The sequence below is a fragment of the Rhinatrema bivittatum genome, chromosome 4 (assembly GCF_901001135.1).
Source record: "Rhinatrema bivittatum chromosome 4, aRhiBiv1.1, whole genome shotgun sequence".
In the NCBI taxonomy this organism is placed as follows: Eukaryota; Metazoa; Chordata; class Amphibia; order Gymnophiona; family Rhinatrematidae; genus Rhinatrema; species Rhinatrema bivittatum.
The window spans coordinates 294,139,666-294,154,621 of NC_042618.1; the positions used below are offsets into that span (position 1 = coordinate 294,139,666).

Sequence of the window (14,956 nt, forward strand, 5' to 3'; positions counted from 1 at the left end):
CTGTCGGAAGCCTACCTACACTTTCCGATTCATCAAGAGCATCAGCGTTTTCTATGCTTCTCGATCCTGGACCGTCACTACCAGTTCCGGGCACTACCTTTCGGGTTAGCCACCGCACCCCGGACGTTCACCAAGATCATAGTGGTGGTGGCAGCAACACTGAGGAAGGAAGGAATCCGCGTGCACCCTTATCTAGACGATTGGCTGATCAGAGCGAAATCCCCAGAGGAAAGCCACCAGGCAACCAAACAGAGTCAAAACTCTACTGGAGAGCCTAGGGTGGGTGGTCAACACAAACAAGAGCTGCCTGCAGCCCTCCCAATCTCTAAAATACTTGGGAGTCCGGTTCAACACCAAACAAGACAAGGAGATCAAAACTGATGACCCAGTTACGAACCCTGTTGAGCGAACTTCGCCCCACAGCATGGGATTACCTACAAGTTTTCGGCCTTATGGCATCCACACTGGAAGTAGTCCCATGGGCACGGGCTCACATCAGACCCCTACAACGCTCACTATCACGATGGAATCCACTGTCCCAGAAATACACCGTACGGCTTCAGCTCCCGGACAGAGTTCGAGCCCAACTACGATGGTGGCTACAAGAAACCCATCTGAGCCAGGGAACGAGACTATCCTCCCCAGCCTGGATCCTACTCACCACGGATACCAGTCTACGAGGATGGGGAGCACATTGCCAGGAGCTAACCGCCCAAGGGCAATGGAACAAAGAAGAGTCGGGATGGAATATCAATCGCCTAGAAGCCCGGGCAGTCAGACTAGCCTGCCTAAGGTTCGGTCACAGACTCCGAGGCAAAGCGGTCAGAGTAATGTCGGACAATGCCACAACAGTGGCCTACATCAACCATCAGGGAGGAACCAGAAGCCAACAGGTGTCTCTGGAAATAGACCCCCTAATGTCATGGGCGGAAGGGAATCTTCAAGAGATCTCGGCCGTCCACATTGCCGGGAAAGACAATGTCGCAGCAGACTACCTCAGCAGAGAGAGTCTTGATCCAGGAGAATGGAAGCTGTCAACCACAGCATTACAATTGATAGTAAACCGTTGGGAAACACCAAACATGGACCTCCTGGCAAGTCGGTCCAATGCCCAGGTACCCAGTTTCTTCAGCTGCAGGAGGGAACCCCAGTCCCAGGGAATCAATGCCCTGGTACAGAACTGGCCACAGGAGACTCTGTTATACGCCTTCCCGCTGTGGCCCCTATTGGGCGCGATCATCCACAAGATAGAACACCACAGGGGGCCAGTACTTCTAGTGGCCCCGGACTGGCCAAGAAGACCATGGTATGCAGACATGCAAAGACTGCTGGCAGGGAACCCCCTGCCTCTACCTCCACACAGAGACCTGCTCCAACAGGGACCGATCCTCCATGAGGATCCAGCTCGATTCTCTCTTACGGTCTGGCCATTGAGAGGACTCGCCTAAGGAGGAGAGGATACTCGGGGGCAGTAATTGACACCCTACTCCGAGCACGCAAGTTCTCCACATCCCTAACATACATAAGGATTTGGAGAGTATTCGAATCCTGGTGTGAGGACCACGACATCATACCACACTCAGTCAAAATTCCTGCGATTTTGGAATTCCTACAGAACGGACTACAGAAAGGATTGTCCCTCAATTCCATCAAGGTACAGGTGATGGCCTTATCATGCTACGGGAACCAAGAGCGAGAGCGGCAGCATAGCCTCTCACCCGGATGTCTCCCACTTCCTGAAAGGAGTCGAGCACATCCGACCACCCCTAAAGTGGCCGGTGCCTCTTTGGAGTCTTAGATTTCCTAGCAGGAACCTCCTTCAGACCTCTCTGCGGCCTGTCTCTCTGACTATTAACATTGAAGACAGCCTTCCTGCTGGCAGTCTGTTCAGCTCGTCGTATATCCGAGCTACAAGCACTGTCCTGCCGGGAGCCGTCCCTCAGACTTACCCTGGGAACCATCCAGTTATGCACAGTTCCGTCATTCCTCCCCAAAGTGGTGTCTCACTTCCACCTCAACCAAACCATCTCGCTACCATTCCCAGATGAGCATAAGAATTCGGAAGAGGCTCGAAGTCTACGACATCTCAACGTTGGCAGGCTCCTAGTCCGATACCTGGAGAGGTCGGAATCCATACGAAAGATGGACCATCTATTCGTCCTTCACAGCGGGAAGAAGCAGGGGGAAGCGACCTCGCGAGCAACCATAGCCCGCTGGATCAAAGAAGTCATCAAGGCAGCCTAAGTGGAAGCAGGTAAGCCACCGCCTTTACAAGTCAAGGCCCATTCTACTAGAGCCCAGGCAGTGTCCTGGGCGGAAACCAAGATGCTGTCACCCGTTGAGATCTGCAAGGCGGCGACATGGTCCTCCATCCACACCTTCTCCAGGTTTTACTGCCTGGATGTTCAGGCTCGGGAGGACACAGCATTTGCAAGGGCAGTACTAAGTGGGTCACGGGCAGCCTCCCACCCGGTTCAGGAATAGCTTTTATACATCCCATTGGTCCTGAGTCCATCTGCTACACGCTAGGAAATGGAGAAATTACTTAACTGAAAATTTCGTTTTCCTTGGTGTAGACAGATGGACTCAGCATCCCACCCATGGCTGCCGTTACTCATGGAATTCTCGGGGGACATCCCCGGGAGCAAGTGATTCAAGGGTAAACCATGATTCCTTCATCTCGGTTGAGGGCACTGGCGGTCTCCAGCTGTAGCCAATTCAACCAGTTCAAGTTAATCAAGTTATAAAGTTAATCAAGTTATTCAAGTTATAAAGTTAATCAAGTTATTCAAATTAGTCCTTCACACATACATCCACAATGCTTTTCGAGGAGAATACTGAAGAGCTGCACTTCCTGCAGGGGTATATGTACTAGGGCTGATGTCAGATTGAAATATGATCCGTCTTCAACTGCTTTCAGGAGTACACTATACCCATTGGTCCTGAGTCCATCTGTCTACACTAAGGAAAACGAAATTATCAGGTAAGTAATTTCTCCATTTAATATAATGTTGATATTGATGGGTGCTGCTGACCCCGTGTGGATAATTTTAAGGTACCTGGATGATTTTGATAACTTTCTACAGGCAAATAGTAACTGCTGTTCCTCTGACAGTTGTAGGACAATACAAAGAAGGAAGGAAAGGCTGACTTGTTTATCTCTTTCTTTGTTTTCCAGGGTGGAATCGGGGAAGACAGGCTACTTCTCTCCCAAGATTAGCCGGAAAGAGATGGTGCGCAGGTCATTGCGTCTCAAATTTAGTCTGGGCAGAAACAGCAGAGATGTAAGTTGAAAGACAGTTACTTATAGCAGTCTTTCCCAGTCCAGTCATGGAGTTACCCCCTTGACAGTCTGGTTTTCAGGATATCCAGAATTAATATGCTTATGAGAGACTTGCCTTCACTGTCTCCTTGGATCTCACCGAGGCTTATCTTCACATCCCGATTTGCAGCGCTCACCAGAGATTCCTACGATTCAAGATCCTGGGTCAGGATTTTCAGTTCCGGGTGCTGCCGTTTGGGCTGGCACCAGCTCTGCGCACCTTTACCAAGATGATGGTCGTGGTGGCGGCGACCTTCCAGAAGGAAGGGATAATGGTCCATCCTTACCTCGATGATTGGCTGATTCGAGTCAAGTCGGAAGAGGAAGGCAAGCGGACTGTTCTTCGTGTAATCCATTGTAATCCATTGTCTCCAGTCCCTAGGCTGGGTAATCAACGAAGCGAAAAGTCATCTGACTCAGTCACAGTGTCTGGAGTATTTGGGAGCTCGTTTCAACACCCTCCAGGGCAGGGTGATCCTCACGAACAACAGGATGTACAAATTGCAGCAACAAGTGTGTCTCTTGTTACAGCTTCCAGTCCCCAGTGTGGGATTACCTACAAGTTCTGGGATTCATGGTTTCAACATTGGAATTGGTGCCTTGGGCCTTCGCTCACCTGAGACTGTTGCAGAGAGATCTACTGTCACGGTGGGACCCAGTGTCTGAGCAATACCAGTTGCCCCTGCCTTTGTCGCAGCGAATCAGGTCCAGCCTGCAATGGTGGCTGTCGGAAGACAACTTACAGAAGGGGATGCCCCTCGAAATCCCAGAGTGGGTGATTGTGACAACGGATGCGAGCCTTCAAGGCTAGGGAGCAGTGTGCCTCAGTCATACATCGCAGGGAACCTGGCCCTTACCCGAACAGTCGTGGTCTATCAATCTCCTAGAGACAAGGGTAGTCCGCAAAGCGTTGTTGGCATTCCAGTCCCTGGTGCAGGGGAGAATGGTTCGAGTCTTCTCGGACAACGCCACCACTGTGGCATATCTCAATCACCAGGGAGGAACCAGGAGTCTGGCCGTGGCACAGGAAGCACACCTCCTCTTCGCTTGGGCCAAGCTTCATCTGGAAGGCATCACAGCCTCTCACGTGGCAGGCGTGGACAACGTGCAGATGGACTTCCTCAGTCAACAGCTGGATCCCGGGGAGTGGGAACATCCACCAGGAAGTCTTACAAGTTGAAGTGGAAGAGGTTCTCAGTGTGGTGTACGGGGCATGGATTAGATCCATTTACTTGCCCGCTTTCAAAGTTCTTGGACTACTTTGTGGCACATTTCCGAGGATGGACTTAAAACCACCTCAGTCAGAATCCATCTGAGCGTGATTAGTGATTACCAACAGGGTGTTTCTGGTACACCCATTCAGCCTATAGTAAGTTGCTTCATGCAGGATCTCCTGCAGCTAAAGCTGTTTCTGTGGCCCCCGTGGAGCCTGGGATCTCAACGTGATGCTGGCATGGCTCATTCATCTTCCTTTTGAGCCCATGCGCACCTGTGAACTGAAATTCCTCTCCTGGAAGGTCCTCTTTCTGGTGGTGGTTACTTCGGCTCGCAGAATAAGTGAGCTTCAAGCCTTGGTGACGTACTCTCCCTGCGTGAAACGTTTTCATGATTGTGTGGTCCTCCTTACACATTGCAAGTTCCTGCCTAAGGTTGTGACTGATTTCCACCTTAATCAATCCATTGTGTTGCCCACCTTTTTTCCAAGACCCCATTCCCATCAGGGGGAACGGGATCTACATACGCTAGATTGCAAGAGAGCTTTGGCTTTCTACTTAGAACGCTCAGCAAGAACCAGCTGTTCATTTTTTTTCTATAAGAACAGACTAGGGGTCGCAGTGGGTAATCGGACCTTATTGAACTGGCTTGCAGATTGCATCTCATTCTGCTGTGCACAATCTGGCCTTCATCTAGAAACCTGAGTTAAAGCTCACTCTGTGAGGGCTATGGCGGCATCGGTGGCCCACTTACAGACGGTCCCCATCACAGAGATATGCAGGGCTGTGACATGGAACTCCCTTCACACGTTCACTGCCCATTACTGCTTGGACAAAGATGGTCGACAAGATGGGAAATTGCGCAGGACAGATTGGCCGAATCTCTTCCAGACTTAAAACCAACTGTTCCTACCTAGGGCCCTCTACTTAAGACCAGGCTATCTCCCTATCCTCCAACAGTACCTCAGTTGTTCTGTGCCCGTTGGCACCTTGTTCAGTATGTTTTGATCTTTGTTTCCGGGAACAGCCTGAAGCTTGGTATTCACCCATCTGTAAGGACTACCATCCTGCTTGTCCTAGGAGAAAGTGCAGTAGCTTACCTGTAACACGTGTTCTCCTAGGACAGCAGGATGGTAGTCCTCAGGAAACCTGCCCACCACCCCACGGAGTTGGGTTTTTCCTGCGTTTTTTGTTGTTTTATTCTTTTGCTTGTATTTTGCCATGTTTCGAGACTAAAGGGGGACCTCGTGTGGACACGAGGAAGGTGGCATGCTGGGCATGCTCAGTGTGCCAGTCAAAACTTCTAGGAACTTTCTCAAAAGTTTTCCATGCCGGGCTCTATCTGATGTCGCTCATCTGTGAGGACTAACATCCTGCTGTCCTAGGAGAACACCTGTTACAGGTAAGCAACTGCTCTTTCTCCTAGGACAAGCATGTGGGTGACATCATCTGATGCAGCACAGCATGGAAAACTTTTGTCAAAGTTTCTAGAACTTTGACAAGGCAAACTGAGAATGCCCAGCATGCCCTAATCCACGCAGGGTCCCTCTTCAGTCTGTTTTTTTTTCCTGCGCAGATTTTGTGTCGTGGTTTGTGAGCTCGTGTTCTTTAGCTGAAAAAAGTTTCAATGGAAAACTTTGCACCAATTCATTGGTGTTTTTTTGTGATTTTCTCAATTTCAGGTCCCTGTTTGGTTCCCCTCGCTTTCCAGTCAGGATTTTTGCAGGTTCAACAAGTTTCTTTTCACTTTGTTCCCCTGTGGCAACGGTGCCTCAGAGCCCGCCAGCATCAGTAGCCTGCCGCTTCCATGTCATTTTTCACCCCTCTTAGTTCATATCGTTATGTCCTCATCAGATTTTCGCAGATGCTCCCAGTGCCCGAGGACTATGTCCATCACGGACCCGCATGAAGTATGCACCTCTGCCTGGGGGCACTGAATGACGTTTGGGAGTGCTGCACGTGCTACCAAATGACCCCGAAGGGACATCGAGTTCGCCTTGATAAGTTGAAGAAGCTCTTCAGGGCGAGCAAGTCCAAGCCATCGACTTCTGCATCAGTGGCTTAGACACCGAAGGGCCAAAGAGCCACACTGATGGACACCGAGGCCTCGACACTGGCGGGGCCATCATTTCCGTCAGTGCTGCCGGTGGATAGGGGTGCCGGGGACCAACTGCTGTCTCTGTCTCCAGGTCGAGGGCATTGGGTTTGTCATCAACGACCTCTGGATCGAGGAAAGACGAGGCTGAGTACAGAGGGAAGTCAAGGAAGCATCAGCAGCGGTCACCTTTGCATAGTGCCAGGCTCGGGTTGGTGCCGGCGCTTGCCATCATGCCTCCGAAGCGACCCTGCAGCGAGAACGATGATCATCGATGGGGCGTCAGCGATGGTATCCATCGGTCCAGGTGTCAGTCACCAATCCACCTCATGGCTCCGAGGAAGATCTGGTCGACCCTCCTACCTCCCAGTCCGTTTCGGCATTGGCATCCTTCAAGGAGGAGTTAGAGCACAGAGTCCAGCTGGTGATCGATAGGCACTCCCAGGCATCGAGCTGGTGGCACCGACATTATAGGTCCCTGGATTCTTCCTGCTGGAATCACTGCTAGAGCGCCTCAATGTCTTTATCGGTGTATTGCCGATCCAGCTGGCATCTGTTCCCGGGCAGCTGTCTGTGCCCACCAGGCACCGATGCTTCCCCCGACTGATGTAGTGGTCGTTGCAAGTTCCTCTGAGGTTTGTGCCGATGGTGCTACAGCAGCTTGCAGCCCCCTATCCAGCTTTTGCGGGGCCCACACCAGTGCCACTGGTGGCCATGCCCCTGGACGAAGGCCAAGCACCTGGGGCTCCATCCCTTGTGGAATACAGTGAGGATGAGAGGTGCCTTATGATCCCTGGGGGGATGACACCACAGAGGACTCAGAGGATCTCCCCTCGGAACCCTGTCCTCCAGAAGAGTGAAGGAGGTCTTCGCCTGAGGACCTGACCTTTGCAGGTTCTGTGAGGGTGATGGTGGAGGCCATCCCATTTCAGTTAATGACTGAAGAGGATGCCCAGCACAAGATGCTGGAGATCCTCCAGTTTGTAGAGGTTCCTAAAGCGATTGTGGTGGTCCCGGTGCACAAAATCTTTAAGAAGTTGCTGTTGAGAATTTGGGAGCGCCCCTTCATGGTTCCTCCTGTTAACAGGAAGGCAGACGGGGTTTACCTCTTCCAACAGGCTACTGGATTCAAGAAGCATCAGCTGGGACACCAGTTGGAGTGCTCAAATCCGTTCTTAAGAAGACCCAAGTGCTCTCGGACCCATGTCTCAGTGCTCCCAGGATGGGATCACAGAGCGCTGGATGCCCTTGGGAGGAAAGCTTTTCAGGGGTGTATGATCATTGCCTGCATCGCCTCCTACCAGCACTACATGAGCCAATACCCTCGCAACTTCTGGAATCAGGTGCAGGAGGCAGCAGAGCGGCTGCCTCAACAGCAGCAAGACACCTTTATGTTGCTGGTGCATCAGGGCCTAGAGTGCATGGAACATGAGGTGCACTCCACCTACAATGTTTTTGAGATGGCAGTGAGAGCCTCTGCAGTGGGAATCGGTACTCGCAGAATGGTATGGCTGTTGGCCTTGGATCTCAGACAGGAATGACTCTCTGACCTGCCGTGCATAGAGAATCTCTTTGGAGATAAGGGGAGGGACACAGTGGCCGAGTTGAGGGATCACTATGAGACTCTCCAGCAACTCTCCACCAGTACTTCAGACCTGCCCTCCGCCACCAGGAGGTCAGCGAAGCAAGGGCAGAGGAGGTCTTTCTACCGCCAGAGGAAGTACTATCCTTCGCCCTCTTGCTCCTGTGCCCAGAAGGTGAGCTTTTGCGGCCGTCCCAGGCAGCAGTGATCTCCCAAACAGTGCCCCAGCCAAATCTCAAGAAAGGGTTTTGACCGGATCATAGGGAGCATGAGGAAGCTGCCCATACCAGAGACGCTGGTTAGGGGCAGGCTATGGTTCTTCATGAACCGGTGACCTAGAATAACCTTAGACCAGTTGGTTTTGTCCATCATCTGCCAGGGGTACCGATTGAACCTGTTGGGTGTCCTTTCAAATTCTCCTCCGTGCCTGTCTTGGGGGCCGATAGTACATCAGGAGGTACTATTGCAGGAGCTCTCTGCCCTCTTTACGGCCAGAGCGGTCGAGCCTGTCCCTCCTGGGCAAAGAGAGCAAGGTTTCTACTTCCAGTACTTCCCGATTCCAAAGAGAACATAGGGACTCTATTCTATCCTAGAACTAAGGGCCTTGAACAGATTTCTCAGAAGAGAAAAGTTCAAGATGGTTTCCCTGGGCACCCTGATTCCCCTCCTGCAAAAAGAGAACTGGCAATGCTCCCTCGATTTAAAGGACGTATACACCCAGATCAAGATCTTTCCAGGTCACAGGAAGTATCTCAGATTTGTGGTGGGAAATGTTAAAAAAGGAGACCAACTCAAAATATGTTTAAAAGAACAACTCTGATTTTATTTTACATTATTAGTCTGTATTATAAATCATATACTGCGTATAAGCAAAATGGATACACACAGGAAACAAAAACGTAGCACAGCGCTGGCTCTGGAACAGAATTTTTTGCTTAAAGCTCTGCTACATCCCAGCTCTACTTATATAGGTTAAACTAGCAAAGTCAGCAAGCCATCTGGTTTCTGCTTGCATGTTTCACACCACAAACTTTATTGCGCTCGTCTGCTTTGTCTCCCCTTATCTCTCCCTTCGCATTCCTTCCCACAGATTATCTGCTTCGTACCCTCAGTGCCGTCTCCTGCTCATTCTGTGTCTCACTTTGTTGATTCTGCTGTTATCTATGAAGTCCTGCAAGAATGGTTTATAACTTTTTCTTCAGAGCTGGCATTCACGGTCTCCGGTATTTGTCTGGTTTTTTTCTATCAGCAAAACTTGCTATCAAGCAGAGTCTGCAGAAAACAGCACTTCCAGTACAGAGTGTTGCCGTTCGGGCTAGCGTCAGCCCCACGTGTCCTTACGAAGTGTCTGGCTGTTGTGGGGGCGCACCTCCGCAGACTGGTAGTGTATGTTTTCTCTTATCTGGACGATTGGCTGGTCAAGAATGTTTCTCAGGCAGTGGCCGGTCGGTCCTAGCGCTTGACCATCCAGGTGCTGGAGTCACTAGGGTTCGTCATCAACTACTTGAAGTCTCACCTCAGCCCCTCACCTCAATTGGACATTATAGGAGCCCTGCTAGACTCTGCTCAGGCCAAGGCCTTCCTGCCACACTCCCAGGCGATCATTCTAGCGTCCTTGGTGGCAGTGACTCAACAGAGCCAGCAAGTTTCAGCTTGCCACATGTTGCAGCCATGAGGCCAACAGTTTCCACTGTCCATGTCACTCCCTTAGCACGTTTACACATTCGCAAAGCCCTTAAGGTTGTAGTGGTGCCAAGCCACGCAGGACCTTCGGGATCGCTTCCGCATCACTCCTTCCCTCCGGGACTCTTTGTCCTGGTGGCATGTTCTTTCAAATTTGGAGCAGGGAGTCTCATTTAGGCTACCCCTAACCAAATTGTCCTCACTATGAATGCGTCCACCCTGGGGTCGGGTGCCCATGTAGAAGGGCTCTGCACTCAGGGTCTATGGTCCACGCAGGAAGCACAGTTTCAAATCAGCTTCCTGGAGCTCCAGGCAATCAGGTACGCTCTGTGGGCTTTCCGAGATCGGCCGTCCAACAAAATTGTCCTGATCCAAACAGACAACCAAGTGGCAATGTGGTATGCCAACAAGCAGGGAGGCACAGGATAATACCTCCTGTTTCAGGAAGCAGTCCAGATCTGGTCCTGGGCCCCTCTCATGGGATGGTGCTCAGGGCCATATATCTGGCTGGAATGGAGAACGTGATAGCAGACAGGCTGAGTCATGCCTTCAGACCCCACAAGTGTTCTCTGGATCAGAGGGTAGCAAACCGGATCTTCTGCCTCTGGGGGAGCCCAGTTGTGAATCTGTTCACATCCCTCTGCAACAGGAAGGTGAATCAGTTCTGCTCCCTGTACAGAACAGACGGCAAACGAGTTTCGGATGCCTTTGCCCGCCATTGGGGAAGGGTCTTCTGTACATATATCCTCCAATTCAATTAGTGGCGAAGACTCTCTTGAAACTAAACAAGGACAAGAGGGACTATGATTCTCATAGCCCCTCGTTGGCTAAGACAGGTCTGGTTTCCACTTCTTCGGGAGTTGTCCATTCGGAAACCGATCAGTCTGGGGACTTCCCCAGCACTCATCATGCAAGACTGTGGCAGGTTGTGGCATCCCAACCTCCAGGCTCTGTCGCTCACAGCCTGGATGTTGAGAGGATAAATCTGCAATCGCTCAAGCTCTCTGAGGATGTCTTGGGTCCTGGTGGCTTCTAGAAATCCTTCCACTAGAAATTCCAGCGGACTAAAGTGGAAGAGGTTTTCCATGTGGTGTGAGCAGAAGGCTCTAGATCCGTTCTCCTGCCCCACACAAAAGTACTTAATTACCTTCTACAACTAACGGAGGCTGACTTCAAAACCAACTCTGTTAAGAGTTCATCTGAGTGCAGTTGGCGCACACCACCATGGTGTAGATGGTACACCCATCTCTGTACAGCCTATAGTTGTATGTTTTATGAGGGTCCTGCTTCAATTGAAGCCTCCCCTAAGGTCTCCTGCTGTGTCTTTGGACTTCAGCCTGCTGCTAGCTCAGCTGATGAAAAGCTCCTTTTGAGCCACTGTGACCTGAAGTACCTGACCTGGAAGGTCTTATTTTTGGTGGTGGCCACTTCAGCATGTTGGGTCAGTGAGCTCCAGGCCTTAGTGACTTGTCCACCTTACACTAAATTTTTTCATGACTTGTGGTCTTGCTTACGCACCCTAAGTTCCTACCTAAGGTTGTAACGGATTTCCATCTTAACCAGTCAAACATCCTGCCAACATTCTTTCTCGTGCCCCATTCGCACTAAGACAAGCAAGTACTGCAAAGTTTGGACTGCAAGACAGCCTTAGCCTTCTGTCTGGAGCAGACAGAAGCCCATAGACAGTCCACCCAACTTTTTTTCTTTTGATATGAATAGGTTGGGAGTTACCGTTGCCAAACAGACACTATTTAATTGGCTAGCAGATTGCATCTCCCTCTGTTATGTCCAGGCAGGGCTGCACCTTGGGGGTCATGTCGAGGCTCATTCTGTCAGAGCTATGGCAGTGTCAGTGGCCCACTTGCAAGCAATTCCCATGGAGTTCTCTCTATACATTCACATCTCATTACTGTCTGGATAAGGATGACCACGTGACAGTAGGTTTGGCTAGGAGATTCGGCCGGTCTGTCCTCAGGAATCTCTTCGAGGGGACTTCCGGGATGATGTCACTTGGGTCGGAAGCATAACCAGCTCGCTCTGCCCCCCCCCCCCCCCCCCAATCAGTTGCCATCCCTACCTAAAAACATTTTATTATTCCCTTTTTTTGATGGGAAACTGACAAGGGCATCTGGGGCTGTGATTTCGCCGTGAATTGCAGCAAAAATGAGGCTTCTGAGACTGGTAAGGCGATCCGGAACGGCACAACTCTGCCTGCTGCGTTAGTGAGCCAGGCCCAGGCTCCCTTCTTTCAAATCAGCCGCCATCCTTCCTCCTCTTGCTTGCATCTGCCTTTTGGATTCGCGGGGGTTGTAGCGGACGCTTAGGGCTGCAGATTCGCCGCATTTTGCGGCGAAAACAAGCATTCCAGGGCCAGTAATGCGCCAAAGATCGGCACGATCCTCTCAGCACAGTGTGGCCAAGATGGCGGCTGCAACCGTGGGAGACCACACAGCCCCGTTTGCAGAGGTCTCTGAGGAGGCCCTGCTTAAAATATCTGCTAAGGTCGCTGAAGTGGTGGATGCTTGGCTCCTCAAAATCAAACTTTTATAGAGGATGTTGTAAATACTGTGGAGGGGCAGGCTAAAAGATTGGACGAAGTGGAGCACAGGCTGTCTGACCAGGAAGACCGGCTGCATGCAGCGGAAAGGCAAGTACAAGTGCTCTCTGTGCAGCATTCTTCGATACTAGACAGACTGGAAGATCAAGAGAATAGGAATCGGTGCAATAATCTGAAAATAATAGGCCTTCCCGAATATGTGCCAGACCAGGAACTGTATGATCTTATTGAATCCTGGCTGCCCAGTCACTTGGGCCTGACCTTGAACACTGGTCTCCTGCGCTGTGAAAGAGTGCACAGAATGGGGCAGCCCAGGGCTGATTCTAGTAAACCATGGCCCGTGATGGCCAGAATTTTAAACTGGACCCACAAAATTCAGCTCATGAGTGCCTTTCGGTAGCACTCTGGCGTAGAGTACCAGGGGCACAAGATCCTGCTGTTCCATGATTTCTCCGCCGCAGTCTCTGCACAACATAAAGCCCTGTCTGCTGCTTGTACGGAGTTGCACAAAAGGGGGATACCGTTCGCCCTACTTCTTCCTGCTAAGCTACGAGTTCAACACAACGGTACTGTCCTCTTTTTCTACAAAAAGGAAGAAGCCAATTCCTTCATATCCTCGCTGGAGCCAGAAAATGTTACCTGACAGACAGCGGTGTACCGGCTTTGCATTAGTTAGAGTTTCAGTCCTCCTTCTCATACTGCAATTACCTGACTGCTCTTGCACATTTACAGGGGGATGAGCCATTGTCTCTGCATTGCTTTTATTACGTTTTCTATTTTCACTGTCTGGGGGATGGCTTTGTTTGGTTGTCTGTCTCCCCAGTTCTCTTTAACCTGTTCTAAATACTAGTAGAAATATGTTCTGCAGAGGAGGGGGGGGGGGGGGGAGAGATGTTACGGGGGGGGGGGGGAGAGGGGGCTGAGGGAAGCCCATGGTCCTGTAGGGAGGATGGGTACTTTGTGCCTCTTGAGGAGCAAGAAGTTCTGGGTTTGGTTGTATTCAGTGTGTGGGGGGTATGTCTGGGTATGGATGCAGTTTGTGTGTGAATGCAAGAAGCAGGCTGGGGGGAGGGGGGTTCCGGAACATGCCCAGGAGCCCTTATGTCTTTCCAACATGTATGCAATTGCTTTTGCAATGTGTTCTGAGGTGAGGGATGGAGTGCTCAGGCTGGGGGGCGTTCGGTCTACCCACTGTAAATGCCTTTTCTGTGATACACGCTGTACTTTCTGTTCTCTTAGCCAACTGTCATGGTATCGGTTAAGATAACATCCCTGAACGTGGATGGTATCCACACTCCAATTAAACGCAAAAAATTATTATCCTTGTTTCAGGGTTTAAAAGCCCAAGAGTTGGGTTTTTTTTTTTTTTTTACAAGAGACTCACTTGACGGAGGTAGAACATAAATTGGAGTGGGTTGGGGGCTGCTACTCTTCATCTTATTCTTCGAGGCAGAGAGGTGTAGCGATCCTTTTGCACAAACAGGTACCATTTCAGCTGGACAAGGTGCTGCAGGATGTGGAAGGTTGTTATGCTGTGGTGGTGGGGCACTACCACCAAAGGATAGCTTTCTGCAATGCATATGCTCCAAATGTCTACTCTCATGACTATTTTGTCCACCTGGTGGGTATTTTAACGAAATTGCCGGATTGCGCCCTCATTTTGGGAGGCGACTTTAATACTGTCATGGACAAGCAAATTGATTGTAAACCCCCAAGGGCCATGAGCAGTAATGACCTGCATTTGGGTGTCAGTTTTCTCTGTCATGAGTTAAACTTAATAGATGTTTGGAGGCTTTTGCATCCAGGGGACCAGGATTTCACTTTCTTTTCTCATCCTCATAGCTCTCACTCTCGTTTCGACTATGTTCTGGTACCAGAATACTTTTTCCCTCACGTCACCGATGACAGTATAGGGCCTATCTCAATTTCTGATCATGCACCTGTATCTGTCACTCTACAGCTGGGTAAATCCCCTTCCTCGGCTTTTTCCTGGTGAATGCCTCCAGATTTGGATTCTGATGAGCACTTTCGGGAGTACCTTAAAGAGGGCTGGGAAGAATATATTAAATTTAATAATACGCCCAACATTGCCCCACACACATTATGGCTCGCTGGAAAAGCAATAAGCAGAGAAATGCAGAAATTCTGCGTCTCACCACCGAGTTAAAGAGAGGCACAGGTCAATTTTGTATGGGATTCCACCATAGTGAACAAGCAGGCAGCAGACCGAATCAGTCAGGCCCTAAATAATGCTTTGCATCAAAGAGCATCGAAATCCCTACGATATTATAAATATCAGCTGTTTAAACATGGGAATGTTCCGGGTAAGCTCCTTGCCAACTTTTGGGCCGATACAGTAAAAATTGCGGGAGAGCGGGTGAGCGTAGGCCATTCTCCTGTGCGTGCGATTCAGTAAGTTAATTTATTTAAATTAGGACCAGCGGTAAAAAGAGGCGCTAGGGACACTAGCGCGTCCTTAGCGCCTCTTTTTGGACAGGAGCGG

The 14,956-nt window shown here is 50.4% G+C and overlaps 1 protein-coding gene across 2 annotated transcripts in view; it reads left to right on the forward strand.

Moving 5' to 3' along the window:
- The window catches only part of ARHGAP11A (Rho GTPase activating protein 11A), a 237,228-nt gene that overhangs the window by 189,959 nt on the left and 32,313 nt on the right, over window positions 1–14,956 (forward strand). For both annotated transcript variants that reach the window (XM_029600193.1, XM_029600194.1), the window contains exon 9: window positions 3,179–3,284. In XM_029600193.1, coding sequence (XP_029456053.1) covers window positions 3,179–3,284 — 106 coding nt within the window. The remainder of the gene's footprint in view (window positions 1–3,178; window positions 3,285–14,956) is intronic.